The sequence below is a fragment of the Pongo abelii genome, chromosome 11, assembly GCF_028885655.2.
Source record: "Pongo abelii isolate AG06213 chromosome 11, NHGRI_mPonAbe1-v2.0_pri, whole genome shotgun sequence".
Lineage (NCBI taxonomy): Eukaryota > Metazoa > Chordata > Mammalia > Primates > Hominidae > Pongo > Pongo abelii.
This window is the reverse complement of record NC_071996.2, coordinates 111,263,200-111,279,884: the sequence shown is the minus strand read 5'-3', so window position 1 is coordinate 111,279,884 and position 16,685 is coordinate 111,263,200. Positions and strand designations below refer to the sequence as shown.

General features: G+C 39.3%; 1 protein-coding gene across 1 annotated transcript in view; it reads left to right on the top strand.

The window, feature by feature from the left end:
• Positions 1-16,685, top strand: part of PLEKHM3 (pleckstrin homology domain containing M3) — a 204,149-nt gene that overhangs the window by 82,747 nt on the left and 104,717 nt on the right. Inside the window, exon 5 of the mRNA XM_024243818.3 lies at positions 11,839-12,032. Coding sequence (XP_024099586.1) covers positions 11,839-12,032 — 194 coding nt within the window. The remainder of the gene's footprint in view (positions 1-11,838; positions 12,033-16,685) is intronic.

The window sequence follows — 16,685 nt, the reverse complement described above, 5'->3', positions numbered from 1 at the left end:
CCCACAGGGCTGGCATTACAGGAGTGAGCCACCGGGCCGAGCTGGCTTATTTCACTTTAATTTCCAGTTCTATCCATGTTGCTGCAAATGACAGAATTATATTCTTTTTTTTTTTTGAAACAGGGTCTCACTCTGTCACTCAAGATGTGAAGTGCAGTGGCACGGTCATGGCTCACTGCAGCCTTGACCTCCTGGGCTCAAGCAGTCCTCCCACCTCAGCCTCCCAACTAACTGGGACCATAGGTGCACACCACTACATCCGACTAATTTTTGTATTTTTTGTAGAGTCTGGGTTTCGCCATGTTGCCCAGGCTGGCCTTGAACTCCTGAGCTCAAGCAGTCTTCCCACCTTGGCTTCCCAAAGGCATGAGCCACCACACCTGGACAAAAATTTCATTCTTTTTTATGGCTAAATAATATCCCGTTGTGCATATATACCACATTATCCATTTGTCCATTGATGGGCACTTAAGTTGATTCCATGTCTACCACCTTTTGGTTATATATCTAGCAGTGAGACTGCTGGGTCATATGTTAGTTCTGTTTTTACTTTATTGAAGAACTCCCATACTGTTTTCCACAGTGGCTGTACTAATTTGCATTCCCACTAACAGTGTCTGAGCATTCATTCCCTTTTCTCCACATCCTCACCAGCATCTGTTATTTTCTGTCTTTTGAGTAATAGCCATTTTAACTGGAGTAAGATGATATCTCATTGTGGTTTTGATTTGCATTTCCCTGATGATTAGTGATGTTGAGCATTTTTTAACATACCTGTTGGCTATTTGTATGTGTTTATTGAGAATTGTCTATTCAGATCTTTTGCTCATTTTAAAATAAGATTTATTTTTGTTGCTACTGGGTTGAGTTGCTTATATATTCTGGTTATTAATCCCTTGTCAGATTAATGGCTTGCACATATTTTCTTCCATTTTGTACATTGTCTCTTCACTTTGTTGGTTGTTTCTTTTGCTATGCAGAAGCTTTTTAGCTTGATGTAATCCTACCTATCTATTTTTGCTCTTGTTGCCTGTGCTTTTGAGGTCTTACCCAAAAAATCTTTGCCCAGGCCAATGTTCTGAAGCATTTTTTCAATGCTTCCTTCTGGTCATTTTATTTGTCAGGTCTTACATTTCAGTCTCTAATACATTTTTATTTGATTTTTGTATATCCTGAAGGGGTCTAGTTTCATTCTTCTGTATATGAATATCCAGTTTTCCCAGCACCATTTACTGAAGAGACTGTCCTTTCCCCAGTGTAGGTCCTTGGCAGCTTTGTTGAAAATGAGTTGGTTGTAAATGCATGGATTTATTTCTGGGTTCTTGTTCTGTTCCATTGGTCTATGTGTGTATGTCTGTTTTGATGCCACCTTGCTAGCAGATGTCTGAGACTTACTTTCATTGTAACTATGTTACCTGGGAGCAAGTAGGTGGGGAAGCGCCCTAGAGCTGTCACCTACCTGGAATCTTTGGAGTCTAATAAAACAAACATGAAAATTGTGAGTGGTCAATTGGCTTATGTCCTTTTCTACTATATCCCTGGGCAACTCTGTTTCCAGTTCTACCCAATAATCATCCAAATCTTCACTGTTTTCAAGACGCCTCTTCCTGATTATTCTCAGCATATGACCTTGTCTCCTACTTCAAGGAGAAAAATGAAGTTATGAAATATGAATATGAATATCTACAAATCTATCTATATTTGTACCTATCCTGTTTTCCCTCCTAACTTGAGAGAAAGAAGAACCCCTTCTCTTGTTTAGTGACCATCTTTCCACCTGTGCTCCAGATATTTTTATCCATCTAGGGAATCCTTGCTTATGCTTTGAGAGCTAAAGAAGGCATGTCCTCCATGGTGACAGCTTTTTGGTTGCTCCCCACCATTCCCCATTGACTGCATTGCTGGCTCTTTCCTTCGTGCCACTATTGTGTCATGTGGACCTTGAGAATTGCACTTATTAAGGGATTAATAGCAGGAGCTTGGAGTTAAAACCTCTACCTGTTATCAGGTGCTTGATTTGTTGGGGCAAATTGCTTGAATTTCCTAGAGCCTCAGTTTTGTAATCTGTAAAACGAGCCCAGACTGCCAGGGCTCAAGTCTTAGCATTGTCACTTGTTAGTTAGCTGTTTAACCTAGGCAAGTTATTTAGACTCTGGATGTCAGTTTTCTCATATGTAAAATGAGGATATTAATGCCTTATAGAGTTACTGCTGGGTAAATGGGTTAATGTATGTGTCATGTTTAGAACAGTGCCTAGCACATAGTGTGTACCTAGCACATAGTATGTTCTCGTCATAATTTCACATATTTACCTAAAAGAGTTGTGTGAATTGGGGTAATATAAGAAAAGCACTTAGCAAATGACTATGATAAGCACTTAATGAATGGAAGCTGTTACTATTTTCATTATCATAACATCTATATAACAGCTAGTTGTTGTCTATTTTCTCTATAAAGGTGAGCTCTCTGGGCACACGGAATGTGTTTTAGCACAGTTCTGGCACATAGTAGACAAGCAGGAATGTATATTAAATGAATGAAAGAATGAAGCCTGTCCCAAACTCAGCAGTTCCCAAATTGGCCTTATCACATCACACTCACCAGATGTTCCCCCAAGTGCACATTACCTGTCTTGGTGAATGCCCCACAGTCACCACTGCCAGATGTGGGAGACATCCTGGACTCCTCCCTCTGCCACACCTATGCTGCCTAAGCAGTTAGCAAAACCAAGCCTTTATTTTAGCTCTTGAGGCCATGCTCTCCACTATACTCCAGTCCCACCACACTAACTCAAACCTTTAGTCTCACTTACATGAAGGAAGTGAGGAGCCTCCTATTTGCGCTTCCTGCCTTTAAGCGTCGCTCTCTGGCTGGTATATTTCAAAAGAAAAGTCCTAATCTTACCTTAAGTAAGTTTCTTACTCGCTCTCAGTCTTAGTTTCTTCACCTTTAGAATGGAAATAATAATAGAACCCAGTTCATAAGGTTGCTGTTTGCTTAAATGAGTGATTCACAGAAAGCACCTGGCACAGGGTGTGGCGCATCATAAGCCCTCAGTTATGGTTAGCTTTGACTACGATTGTATACAGGACAAATACAATTCTCTTAGCCTTCGTGATCCTTAGTCCCTGCCTGCCTTCCTAGCTCCTTCATCCATAACCGTTTCCCAGCATCAATCTCTTCATTAATATTACAGCCATCCGTCTATTTCCCTGTCATGCCATGCTGTTTTGCACCTCATGTCTTCCTCTTGCCCTCACCCACAACAGCAAATCCTAAAACCCAGCTTAAAACCTCTTTTCTTCTCCTGATTCTTTCTTTCCTCTCTACCAGACAAAATTATCATTCTATCCTCTGCTTCTTGTACTTGACACTTTGAATATAGGCTATAAATATATTTGCCTTGTGTGTATTAGATAAAAACTTATTTAGAGGGAAAGAATGATAGTTGAGCTTGGTTTAGAAATTTTGGATTAATCTGCTTGGAGCGGGGCTTTGATAGCTATGAGAGGTGTATAGAGAGCAAGTGAGTGAGGCAGTCCGAGCTCTGTGATCCGTTGAGAGCTTAGGTGTGTGGCACCTGCCACCAGTATACACACCAATTAGTAAAGCAAAAGCAGAAAAGGTGGCACTGAATAAGAAAAATGAAGAGGCAAGCATGGTTGATGATGGCATGAAATGGAGGAGGAGATCCGAGTCTGTTTGCAATGAGCTCTGAAGGTCACAGAAATCACCAATTTAGCCCTCATTGACACTTAAAATCTCTCTGTAAAGCAGGATGTTTTGTTGTGGTGGTCATCCGAGTAATTAGATTTGATTTTGAGAGGATAGGTAGGTAATTGAAGATATTAGGTACACTTGCTTCATCCATGTTGCACATGAGGAAAATCTCCTTTGTCAGACCACTCCTTCCCAAGTTCTTAGTGGACCAAGGAAGATTTTAAAGCAAAAGTGGACCTGGTGGATTTTATCTGGATCATCTCTCATTGGCATTAAGTAACTATATTCCATTTTGTCCAGTGTCTGGCTGTCTTTTCTCAGATATCAGGATTTAACTTAATTCTCCTAATTGTGAGGATCAATTCAGACCTATCAGTTTCCAAGACCAGACATCGTTCTGTTAGATCTGTCTGCTATCCTTAATAGCAAGTACGTGACTGGCTTGAATATCCATTTAAAAGAGTAAAAAAATGGTTTTGCAGAACAGAATGAAATCTGTCATCTTAAGCACTTCCTGGCCTGCCCTCTGGAGTATTAATAATCCTAATTATTTTTAAAGCAGGATTTCATCTATTTTCTGGTGTTATACTGAAGATTGAATTGAGCTCCAAGATTAGGAAGCGCTAAACCCTATCCTCAATTTCTATAGCCATTTTCTAATAAAATCTCTTTGAAGATAACTTTCCCTATCCCCCTAATCAAAAATATCAAGCGTAGCAAAGAGATGTTAAGGAAATCAAACAACCCCAACTCTTCCAAATAGTTCCCCTTAGTTTTGTTTAAAAAAAAATTATTTGTATCCTAGCTTGAATATTCACATTCCATTTAGCTAGGGGTTTTTCATGTTACATAAACCATTTCCTATCTCTACATCTTGAGAGGTATTCAAGGCAAGCTCTACTGCCCTTGTGGAGCTGAGGAAAAGCTCACTGATGGGAAAAGCCTCTTGATCAGGGTCATTTGGAGATTCTGAGAACAAATTGTAATTAAACTGAAGGTTTCCTAATTTCTCTTCCATTAGCCCACAGTGACTGTTTTAACAGGACTAAGAAGCATTACCATTAGAATTGATTTTATTATGATTTTGGCTATGAATTTTTATGATAGAGATGGGAATAAATACAGGAAGGAAATGTTTTACCAAAGCAATAAGTGGTTATTTTATGGTGGTAAGATTATAGATATTTTTTTCCTCTGTTGATCTTTATTCTCCAAATTTTCAGTAATGGGATTATATTACTTTTATAATTTTATAAATTTTAACTGTCATATTTTATTTAAGAAAATATATATTAAAAGTTAACTTTTTTAATGCCTTGGAATTTTTTTTTTTTTTTTTTTTTTTTTTTTTTTTTTTTGAGACAGGGTCGTGCTCTGTTACCCAGGCTGGAGTGCAGTGGCACGATTGTAGCTCACTGCAGCCTTGAACTCTGGCGCTCAAGCATTCCTCCCACCCCAGCCTCCTGAGTAGTTGGGACTACAGGCGCATGCCACCACACCTGGCTAATTTTTAAATTAGTTTTTGGTAGAGACAAAGTCTTGCTATGTTGCCCAGGCTGGTCTCAAACTCCTGGCCTAAAGCAATCCTCCTACCTCAGCCTCCCAAAATGTTGGGATTATAGGCATGAGCCACTGTGCCTGGACCAGAATTATAGATGTAAATGATTGTTCTGTCCTGTGATAGATAACTTGAGAGTTTAATGTGGTAAGTGACGCTGTTTTTCCCTAAATGCCTTGCACTGCTATATTTTATTCATTCTTCTTTTTTGAATATAGTATACTTTCAGTAAGTTCAAGGTTCGAAAAGTAAAAGGGGGCATGCGTACATACATAAATAATCTCCTTTTTGCTCACCCCATTCTTCTCAGAGGCAACCAAAACACTCCTTTCTCGTGTATGCTTCCAGAGATATTTTATGTACATGTATTTTTTCATACAAAAATGACAATATAGTATACACCCAGTGCTTAGAGAGCTTTCCATTTAGATAATAAAACTCTTCCTTGCATTTTTTTAAATATTTCATGAATTTTACACACATATTTATACACACATACACACACTAATTTATCTAACCAGTTCTTTTTTTGATGGACATTTAGATTTTTCCAGTCTTTTGCTATTATAGACAATAATTCAGTGAATAACTTTTTACATAATATTGAATATAATTTTTTTCATTGATAAGCAAAACTATCTGTAGATAACTTCCTAGATGTAGGTATGTACATTTGTGAGTTTGATGGATAGTGCCAAGTTGCCCTCAATTAGGGTTGTATGCTCTTTGTTTTCACCTTGTAGCTTCCTATAGGTGCCTCTCTTCCCCTGGTGCTAGGATGTCAGCTGTCATTTATGTTGTATCCGTGGTGCCTCTAGCTATCGTTTCTTCTTTATGGACACTAAATATGTTATGAACTTAGAAACAAATAACCAAGCTGTAGGAACTATGTCTAAAGCAAGAGTGTATGCTTCAAAGTTATGGCCAGAGCATTGCAAATTATTCATTCATTTGTTCAAGAAGTATTTATTGGATATTTATTGTGCTCACTGTTCTAGGCACTGGGGATATAGTTTCTTTCCTTATGGATGCTCTTATTCCAGTGAAAGGAGAAAGACAGTAAAAAAATACAGAAATAGACTGGGCGCAGTGGCTCATGCCTATAATCCCAGTGCTTTTGGAGGCTGAAGCAGAAGGATTTGCTTGAGACCAGCTTGGGCAGCAGCAAGACCCTATCTCTACAAAAAATTTAAAAATTAACCAGGCGTGGTGGGCATGCACCTGTAGTCCTACCTAGCTACTCCAGAGGCTGAGGTGGGAGGATCCCTTGAGCTCAGAAGTTTGAAGTTACAGTGAACTATGATCATGCCACTGCATTCCAGCCAGCCTGGGCAACAGAGCAAAACCTTGTCTCTAAAACAGAATAAAATAAAATAAATTGCACAAATAAGTAACTTTTGTATAAATGAAATGTTACTGAACTTCAGTTTTATTTTAAAGTTAAAATCAAATGGGATCCTACATGTCAGTGTCCTGCTTAATTACATTATAGGTTAGTCTTCATTTGTAGCCTACTTGCTGTGAGATGGAGAAGGGGCAGGAAAACTCTTTTATGGAGTGATAAGCTGATAGAGTATGGTAACATTATTAAAAAATAAGAAGAATTGTGAATGTAAACAGTGCTAAAAAGCACAGAGCAGAGTATCCATGGCTCTGAGTTCTGGCTCTAATTCTGCCATGACGTGACCACAAATAAGTTACTTATGCTCTTTGTACTCAATCTTCTCTTCTATTAAATACAGGCAATGGATTAGTTCAGTGTTTCTCAAAGTGTGTTCCACAGAGCATTACCAAATTCTTTCGTGTTAGTAGGTGTTACGCAAAAAGGAGGGCCACAGCTAGCCCAGCTTTATGGGAATTGGAAAAGGGCCCCTCCAGAACACAGCTTAGCAAACTCACAGCTTAGCAAGAGGATGCAGCAAGGTAGAGAAAGACGCCCTTTCTTCTGGTTGGTGAGTGGGGGTCCAGGCTGGATCTTATCTCCCACACTCCCACCGCCCATGCATCCTGTGCAGCACTAAACAGCTGCCCTGTCTGTAGTAAAATAGCTTTGAGAAGTGGCTGGGTTAAGGAGATTTTCTTCGGTACAAGATGTCTCAGTTTTAATATGCAAACATGCTGTGCTTTGAATCTCCAAGGAAAGAAAGTGGTGTGTGGCATACATCTTATTGGACTTCAAACGTCTTTTTTGTGGGACTAGTGTTCCTTGGAACACAAGTTGAGAAAAATTGAATTAGATTATCTTTACTAGTCTTTGTTATTCTATGAGTCCTTCTTATTCATGTTTTATTCTGATACATTTTCCTCCTTTAATAAAAAATAAAGTCCTCGCTACCACCACCATAATACCATGTCATCTCCAAATTGCTATCTATGGTTAAACATTCCCTTTGCCCCATTACGTTATCACCAGGGGCTATTTTTGTGGGGGAGCATACCAGAACACTCTCCCTCAGGATTACGCAAACCTGAACAACATTCAAGAACTTTGTTTTTAAGAAGGGGCTGTCACTAGTGTAACAAAAGTTGTATTATGTTCGAGTCTATACTGATGACACTTAATAATGTTCAAATCAAGTGACGTGTGTTTACTTATAAATGTATATGTGTAAATAGCAGATCTGGTCATTATTAGTTTGTAGCTAATCATAATGTGATTTTACCATTTTCTCCAACTCCTCCTGAATGTGAGTTAGGGGAGGAGGCCTCATTCCTCTTGGATTCCTCCTTCTCATCTCTCTTGAATCATGTAGACGGCAGGGTTGTGAAGAAAGAATCAGTTCACAAACTGCAGCACAATCACCGTCACAGAGTTGAGTTCTTATAGCTTAAACTATTCTGTTTATAAGCTACAAAAGCTATGGAAAGAAATTCATTCATATGAATAGAATGAATATAATTAATAAATATTAAATATTATTTGGTAAAATACTAATAGGTCAATACTAATACTAATGTGAATGGAGTGGTATCATGGAAAAGAATGCCAGCCAAAACCATTCATTTTTAAAAATAGAGTTTTGAGCTCATTCATCTGCACCTGACTATGAGCTGAATTTTTCTTTACATAAGAAATGGCGGCAGGCTTTTTAGGTTTTTCATAGTTTGGCAAGAAGTAGGACAGTAGTTCTTAGCTCTTAGTTGGAACATAGTCAGTGTTCACATATAATTCATGTAATATTTATATTAACAAAAAAACTTTTTCTCAAATAAACTTTATCACCTAAGAATATCTTTGGCTTTTGTTCCTAAGTAACTTTTTTTTTTAACATTTTCTTTTTTAATTCAAGTTGAGTTTGAGAGTGCAATCCTCATGCCAGTGTGGAGGGTCATTTAGAACTTAGGAAATCAGTGGGGATACAATGCTCTATTTTGCAAAAATAGTATGCCATGCCAGATTTTGAGTTCTCTCAAAAATTCCCTCACCGATTGTTAGTGGCTGATTCTCAAAAATGAGTGCATGTGCTCAGCCTTGCTGCCAAAAATGGCTGAACATGGTGGGGATTTGTTCATGTACTCAGGCAGCAGCAGTAGCGATGTGCACCGTATGCCTACTGCTAGTAACAACTGGTGAAGGCAGCGCATCCGACATGGTTGAAACGAGCTCTCTTTTTGCTTTTTGTAATTTCAGTTTATGAATACTGATGTCAGTGGCTGCTGTTCCATTTGTCTCACTGCTTTTACCTTCTCTGTAAAAGATTTTTTTCTTCCTTTCGGGCTTAAGTACCACCTGAAGAGAGAAGCCTTTTAAGGCCTGGGAGACTGGCCAGTGCCCTCTGTCGCTCTGTTCACCTACTAAAAGGTAGCATTGTTAACCTAATTCAGCAGGGCTCTGACTCCATATAAACACTGCTCAATAGAGCCAGAAGGACTAATTGAATTGTACAATACATCATTTTTTAGCAACAGTTTCAAGTGGGTTGTACTTCATTTCCCAAAACACCATCAGTCTTTTCCTCATTTTAAGATATTTAAATATCACAAATATTTAATCATGATAAATAAAATATTTAAACTCAATTCTTTCTTTCCCACTGAACTGTGGGCTATTATACCTAAAGACAGGGCCATGCTTGTTTTATTCTCCACTGAATGCCTAATGCCTGCTACAGTAACTGGCATGTACCTGTGTCTATTAATAAATGCCTCAAAAATAAAAGTGAGGAATAACTGTTATTTCCAATCTGGTTAGATAGTTGAAGATTTTGGCTAATTCTAGGTGCCTCTTTGTGACCTGGATTTTCAGAGACTGTAAACTTCTCTAATTCTGTAACTCTAACTCTGCAGGATGCTATAGGATCACACAACACAACAGGTACCTCAAAAATAATTGCTTATAAGGAAAAAAATTAGAAGTTTATTTTTTAAATGATGTATTTTTTGCATTCCTATAAAGAACATAAACTTTGGTATAAGCTTTGCGATGTAAGAAAATGATCATATTGAATTTTATGTTTATGTACGAGAAATTTAATAATCAACATATAATAGCCATACATTTAATTATCACATATACATACAGAGAGGTTTTTATGTTTGTTTCTGCCTGTTGTACTCTATTCTGTCCTGTATTTGTTCACCAAGTGAATTTCTGTTTATCTTCTACACCCAGATCCAGTGCCACCTGCTTTGCCAACCCTCTCCCCACCAGGAGAGTTGATTTCTCCCTCCTCTAAGCTACCGGTGGGCCCCATCCATACCTCTTTGGTAGCAGATGACAGGGTACACGCTGCATGTTACATGTGGTTTTGTTTTAAATATTTGTCTCATACTAAACAGTGAGCCATCTGAGGGTAGGAACTGTATCCTATATATCTTTATTAATATTCTTCTAGCCTACCATATAAAACATAGTAGATTTTTTATTTTCTTTTTAATAAGCAAAGTTTTTTGTTTATTTCAATGTTGAATTCTAACCTTGCTCCTAGAGAGATTTTTTTTTTTTTTTTGGAGATGGAGTCTGGCTCAGTCGCCCAAGCTGGAGTGCAGTGGCGCAATCTCGGCTCACTGCGAGCTCTGCCTCCCGGGTTCACGCCATTCTCCTGCCTCAGCCTCCCAAGTAGCTGGGATTACAGGCGCCCACCACCACACCTGGCTAATTTTTTGTATTTTTAGTAGAGACGGGGTTTCACCGTGTTAGCCAGGATGGTCTTGATCTCCTGACCTCGTGATCTACCCATCTCAGCCTTCCAAAGTGCTGGGATTACAGGCGTGAGCCACTGCACCTGGCCGAGAGATTTTAATGGAAACTTTTTAGAGAGGTTTTATCTTCCATAAATAGAAACTGAGCCAACTTTCTATGTATTAGTAGCCAATCTACATCTCACTGTCAGTGATTGGTATGTAGAGATTCTGAAAAATTACCCTCATGTTATGCATTATTTAAGCCACTCCCTCTGTATCTCTGAGACATTGTGTTTCCATGTACTATTTATTTCTACTGATGACAATGACATTATAAAATGAACTTTCATAGTCTTGTGGATTACTGTGGATTACCACTCAAGGTGGATACAGAATTGGATGGATATATTGGCTGGAGTTAGCCCAAGTTCAAAGTTGTAATAAGAGCAACTCCTTTCTGGTCACTGAAGCAGTATATTTGAACTTGTTTCCTAGTCAGTCAGATTATTCTGCAAATAATATCTTTTTATCCTTCTTGAATGTTGTAATATGTACATGATTTACTCTGTTTGTTTGTTAGATGGAGTCTCACTCTGTTGCCCAGGCTGGAGTGCAGTGGCATGATCTCGGCACACTGCAACCCCTGCCTTCTGAGTTCAAGGAATTCTCCCGCCTCAACCTCCCAAGTAGCTGGGATTACAGGCATGTGCCACCACGCCTGGCTAATTTCTGTATTTTTAGTAGAGACGGGGTTTCGCCATGTTGGCTAGGCTGGTCTCGAATTCCTGACCTCAAGTGATCTGCCCGCCTCAGCCTCCCAAAGTGCTGTGATTACAGGCATGAGCCACCACACCCGGCCTTGATTTACCTATTTTTTAAGTGGCTACTTTTCAAAAGTGTTATGGAGTATTCATACATATATATGCACGTATAAATTTATGTCATTTTTAAAAATCAGCGTTTGTGTTAAGACAGTCTTCTTAATTAATTCCTTTTTTATTTTGAAATAATTGTGGATTCACAGGAAATTGCATAGACAATTCAGAGAGGTTCTGTGTACCTTTCACACAGTTTCCTCCGTTGGCTACATCTTAGGCAACTAAGGTACAATATCAAAAACAAAAACAGCAAGTTGACATTGGTATAACAGGTCAGTATAACGGCACCATACTGTACCATTCTGTCACATGTGTAGGTTCCTATAATCACTACTGCAGTCAAGATACAGAATTAATAAATTCCTTCCTAGCTTACAGTTGAATGTCTGGAAGAGAGAGAAGTCAAAATTTACATTTAATTCAACTACAGACTTTTTCATTTGTCTGTATTGAGAAAATAATCGTGTTCCTTTGATATTTCAGCTATGGTTCCTAGTTTGAGCAGGTGTGGAGAGCCAGGTGCTTCTCCAGGACTGACTGACGACGCTTGTTTTGTAGGTGTCGAAGCAGGCCAAGGAGTTTCTGGAATACGTGTACGAGGAGCCGCTCATCGACATCCAGCAGGAGAACGCCATGCTGTACCACCACGCAGAGCCACTGGCCGCCGTGCTGCGGCTGCGGCAGCGGCTGAAGTCGCTCCGAGCCTATTTATTCAGCTGCCGGGCAGCGGTGGCAGAGGATCTCCGCCGCAGGTAAGAGTCATAAATCTCAGACGGCTCCCGTTTGTTTTTCTTTCCCGCCCACGGAGGGTGGTGAGATTATCTCCAGAGGGCCTTTCCAGCACGGACCGCCTCTAATTTTGTGGCTCTCCCTCTGCCTCTCCAGTGCCAGCCTCTCTCTGGGCTCATCTTTTTACTTTTTTTACTCCAAGGTCCCCGTTTGGTTAAGCCAAGCAAAATGAAAATAACATTCACCGTTACTGAAGGCTTTCACCCATGGATCGAGTACCCAGGACGGTGAAGGCTTCTCTTACCAGTATGTTAATTTGAGATAATAATCATGGAAATATCTATATTGGTCACTTATGTAGTATTTTATACTTTTCCCAATTTCAATTCCCGTTTCTCATCAGCAAAAAATAAGCATGTTTAAAATAGTTCATAACTAAAAAGCATTTTCAATGGGAAATAAGTAAATGGTTATTCAAATTTTATTTTATTTTATATACTTATTTATTTTTATTTTTATTTTTAAAGAATAGAGACAGAGACTCATTCTGTTGCCCAGGCTGGTCTTAAAATCCTGGACTCAAGCGATCCTCCTGCCTCAGCCTCCCAAAGTGTTGGGATTACAGGCGTGAGCCACTGTGTGGGCCTCAAATCTTATTTTCTGTACAGAAACAAATACCCAAACTTGGTCAATGATGCAGGCAGTAGAGCTATAATTAAAATGCACAGGCCCAGAGTTCTGCCTTTTCATCTTACCGTGGGTGCAGGCTGCTTTCCCGTAACTTAGCTCATAGTTCATAGAACACCAAGTCCAAAGCAGGCTCAGATCCTTAAAGTTGAAACTAAAATGTGCCTGCTCTCATCAAATTCCTTTTTTACAGACAGATTTTATAGGCATTTAAAGTCTCACCCTTGGCATATACAAACTAGCTTATACTTGAAATAATTGTTGATGGCGTTTATAAGTCTCTAAAAATACCTTTTAATTTTTTTGTTTTAATAGAAATGACCAGCAGCATGCATTAGTCATGTTAAATGTTTTTGGAGGTAAGCCTACCTGCCTAAGAACCTTTGGAAAGTATTGAAGTGATGGAGTTTTGAGATCCAATTAGATCCAAAGAAACTGACGTAACCCCGGGCATCTAAAAAGAACTAAATGTAGATAGTGAAGGATATATAATATCTAGACAAGCTCTCATAAAATAATAATGAAAAGACAGCTGCCATAAAGCAAAATACTTTCAGTGGTAGTCATTCTATTACCTAGTTGTTTTTCAGAAAGCACAGAAAGTGGTCAGGATTTATTCTTATAAAGTCTAGGCAGATCTTAATTTTAAAAGATCAGGGCTTTCCTTGGAAGGCAATAGAATTATATGTCTCAAACTAATTTACCAACTAAACCAGATACAAGATTTTTAATGTTCAAAGTATGTTCTATTATTTTCAGTACCTTTTGGCTTTGCTCAGAGCTTATTTTTCTTGTGCCTGTATTTCTAGACAATATTAAAATCTCTACATAGGAATCATGTTAGATACCTTTATGGTATAATGTTTTTCTCTGCTTAAAATATGCCAAATCAGGGCACACATTTAGAAATTAAATAGAAGGTCCTCTCCTCATATGGATGACTAAGAATCTCTACTCAATTCCAGCAGTCTGGTGGTTTACCACCATGTACTGTGCCTTATGGCCAGACCACCAGGAAAGAAATGGGAGTTCTAGAAACAAGGCACTCCCAAAGCTATGAGAATGAAGACAGCATTTTTCCCCTTCATTTTCCCTTTTCCCTATATTTTTCTTTCCTGGACTTGTTCATAACCATTATATAATGCAATGCCTGGCACAAGGTAGGTGTTCAGTAAGTACTGAATGGATAGATGGAGGGAGGGATGGATGTATATTAAGTGTCACTTCAGACCACTGAATAATAGCTAGTAGCCCAATTTTGGGGAGAGAATCATCTTCAGAGTCTTCTTTTTCTTACCTTCCTATTTTTCACTTAGCGTAATGTCTGACCCATCCAAAACACTCAAAAATAGTGGTTGAGTGAATAAGCAAATGAGTGAAAGAGCAGTCAAATCAGTCCAAAAAATTTAGATGGTTCTGTTTCTGAGATAACTCTTAAATCTTTCCTCTCCTTTTTACTTATAATATACTACCATGGTTGAGGATCTCAAGGCTATTGCAGTGTCCTTCTAACTAGCCTAACATTTCTTCCCTCTTCAATCCAACCTTTGCATTAGATAAATTATTTAAAATAGAAGTATAGAATTCAAGATCTGCCCAAGTCTAACACAGTATATTGTTCTACTCTCAAATACCCTGCCCTTCAGGCAAAAATTATTACTTTGCTCTCAAGGCATTCCCTTGTGGGAATTAAATGAGTTCACACAACTGAAGTGCTTAAAACAGTGCTTGGACATAGTAAGCATACAGTAAATACTATTATTGTTATTAATATCACTTTCTTATCCTAGACTGTTCTTATATCTGGCTTTAAAAATATTTGATAAAATATTCCACTTAAAAGCCACCCCCTGTTATTCTCTCTACTAGAATTAATCCTCTTTTCCTGCTGCTATGTCAAGAAAGGAGTGAGCAAGGGAGAGTGGATGGAAAGCTAGCTGGGCTCAGGCCTGTAGTTTCTGCTTATACAGTGCATGCTTCTCCATGTGACTGTTTCATAAAATGGGTGGAGCAGTCTGCCTACGAGCCAACAATGAGACATTGATTCCTACAGAAACTGAGGAAGCACTGCTTTATTTTAAATTTTGTTATTTTAGATTTCCTATACTTACATGTTGTTAAAATATTGCTTAAGGTTACCATTTCTCTCAAACCTGAGGCAGAGAAAAGTGTGCTAGTAACAAGTAGTACTTTTACGGCTTTTGAGGGAGGGGGTAAGTTGAGGGGGGCTGGTCTTGAATTTTTTTTAATCATTTTTATTAAAAAATTTAATTAAAATGTAATTTTAAAAAATTGTTTTTCTAGGCACTAAACAACCAGTCATATTTTGAAATATGACTATTTAGTGAAATAATCTCCAAGAGTTTTGCTGGGGTGTCCATACTTCCTGCAGCCAGGCCACACTTTTTTTTTTTTTTTGAGACGGAGTTTTGCTCTGTCACCCAGGCTGGAGTGCAGTGGCGTGATCTTGGCTCACTGCAACCTCCGCCTCCCAGGTTCCAGCAATTCTCCTGTCTCAGCCTCCCGGGTAGCTGGGATTACAGGCATGTGCCACCACGCCTGGCTAATTTTTGTATTTTTAGTAGAGACGGGGTTTCACCATGTTGGCCAGGCTGGTCTCGAACTCCTGACCTCAGGTGATCCACCTGCCTCAGCCTCCCAAAGTGTTGGGATTATAGGTGTGAGCCACCACACCCGGCCAGCCACACTTCTTTTTTTTTTCTTTTTTTTTTTGAGACAGAGTCTCACTCTATCGCCCAGGCTGGAGTGCAGTGGCATGATCTCGGCTCACTGCAGCCTCCGCCTCCTGGGTTCAAGCGATTCTCCTGCCTCAGCCTCCTGAGTAGCTGGGATTACAGGCATGTGCCACCACACCTAGCTAATTTTTGTATTTTTAGTAGAGACGGGCTTTCACCATGTTGCCCAGGCTGAATCTGACTTCTTAAAAACAAAGTTAGTCACCAATACCTTTATATGTAATGAGTTTATCCAAAATCAATATTTAAAGCTCCCTTTGTTTTACCTGAGGATACAACATCTAAAGTGGGGGAGTTTAAACAGTGAGGTGAACTTGCTGGACTTAACTAATCTTATATATCCCTGATAGAAATTAAAAGAGGGAGGAGTTGATGGGGAACAAAAAAAAGCAAGAGAATCCAGTTCTTATCTAGTCGTAAAAGGCATTCTCTTCCTGCCTGGTTTTTACCTCAATATGAGAGTGGCCATTAATCTCCAGCAAGTAGGCCCAACATGCTGAAGACCTGTCAGCACCATATAAACAGAATAAAGCAAACTGTTAATATTGCTGTCGTGAGAAAACTGAAAACAGACTGATTAATTGTATTGGCGCTCGACCGCCAGGGAGCCAGCTTTGGCCGTCGCCTTATTAGGGAAGTCATAGTTTGCTTTTAGGCCTTTCATTATGATGGCTGTCCGGTATTCATCCTCACTGTTTTTGTTATTGTTGTTAAATGAACGCCTTGTTCTTGAACCCATACTGCACATCTTGACTGGCAGGGGTGATTAGTTTAGAAAAAGTCAGTGTCCTCCCCGAAGCTTAAAATGTTTACAGTGCTGACAATTCACTGCTTCTGAGGACTCCCAGATGGCGGCCCTGCTGAATTAGTTCAAGGTCTAGTTAACTTTTCATGAGAAGAATTATTTACGGTGTCCACACATGAAGGTGCATGAAGAAGTCTGTGGAAAATCTGGGCATACATGGCAATGTCAGGACACATCCGGATCAGCAGCTGTTAGGGAAATTTCTGGGAGGGACATTAAGAACTGCTAGGAAGAGCCTCAGCTCTTGCTGAACACAGGAACAGCAGGATGTGTCACACACAGGCACAGTAGAATGTGTCGCCTCAAGGCCAGATTTGGCCAGCAGACATGTTTTGTTTGGCCTCACAGGGATGGCCCCACAAAGTTTTGGAATTGTGAAATAGTTGCCAACTTTAAAAAAATCAGGAGTTTTCATGCACACACAAAGT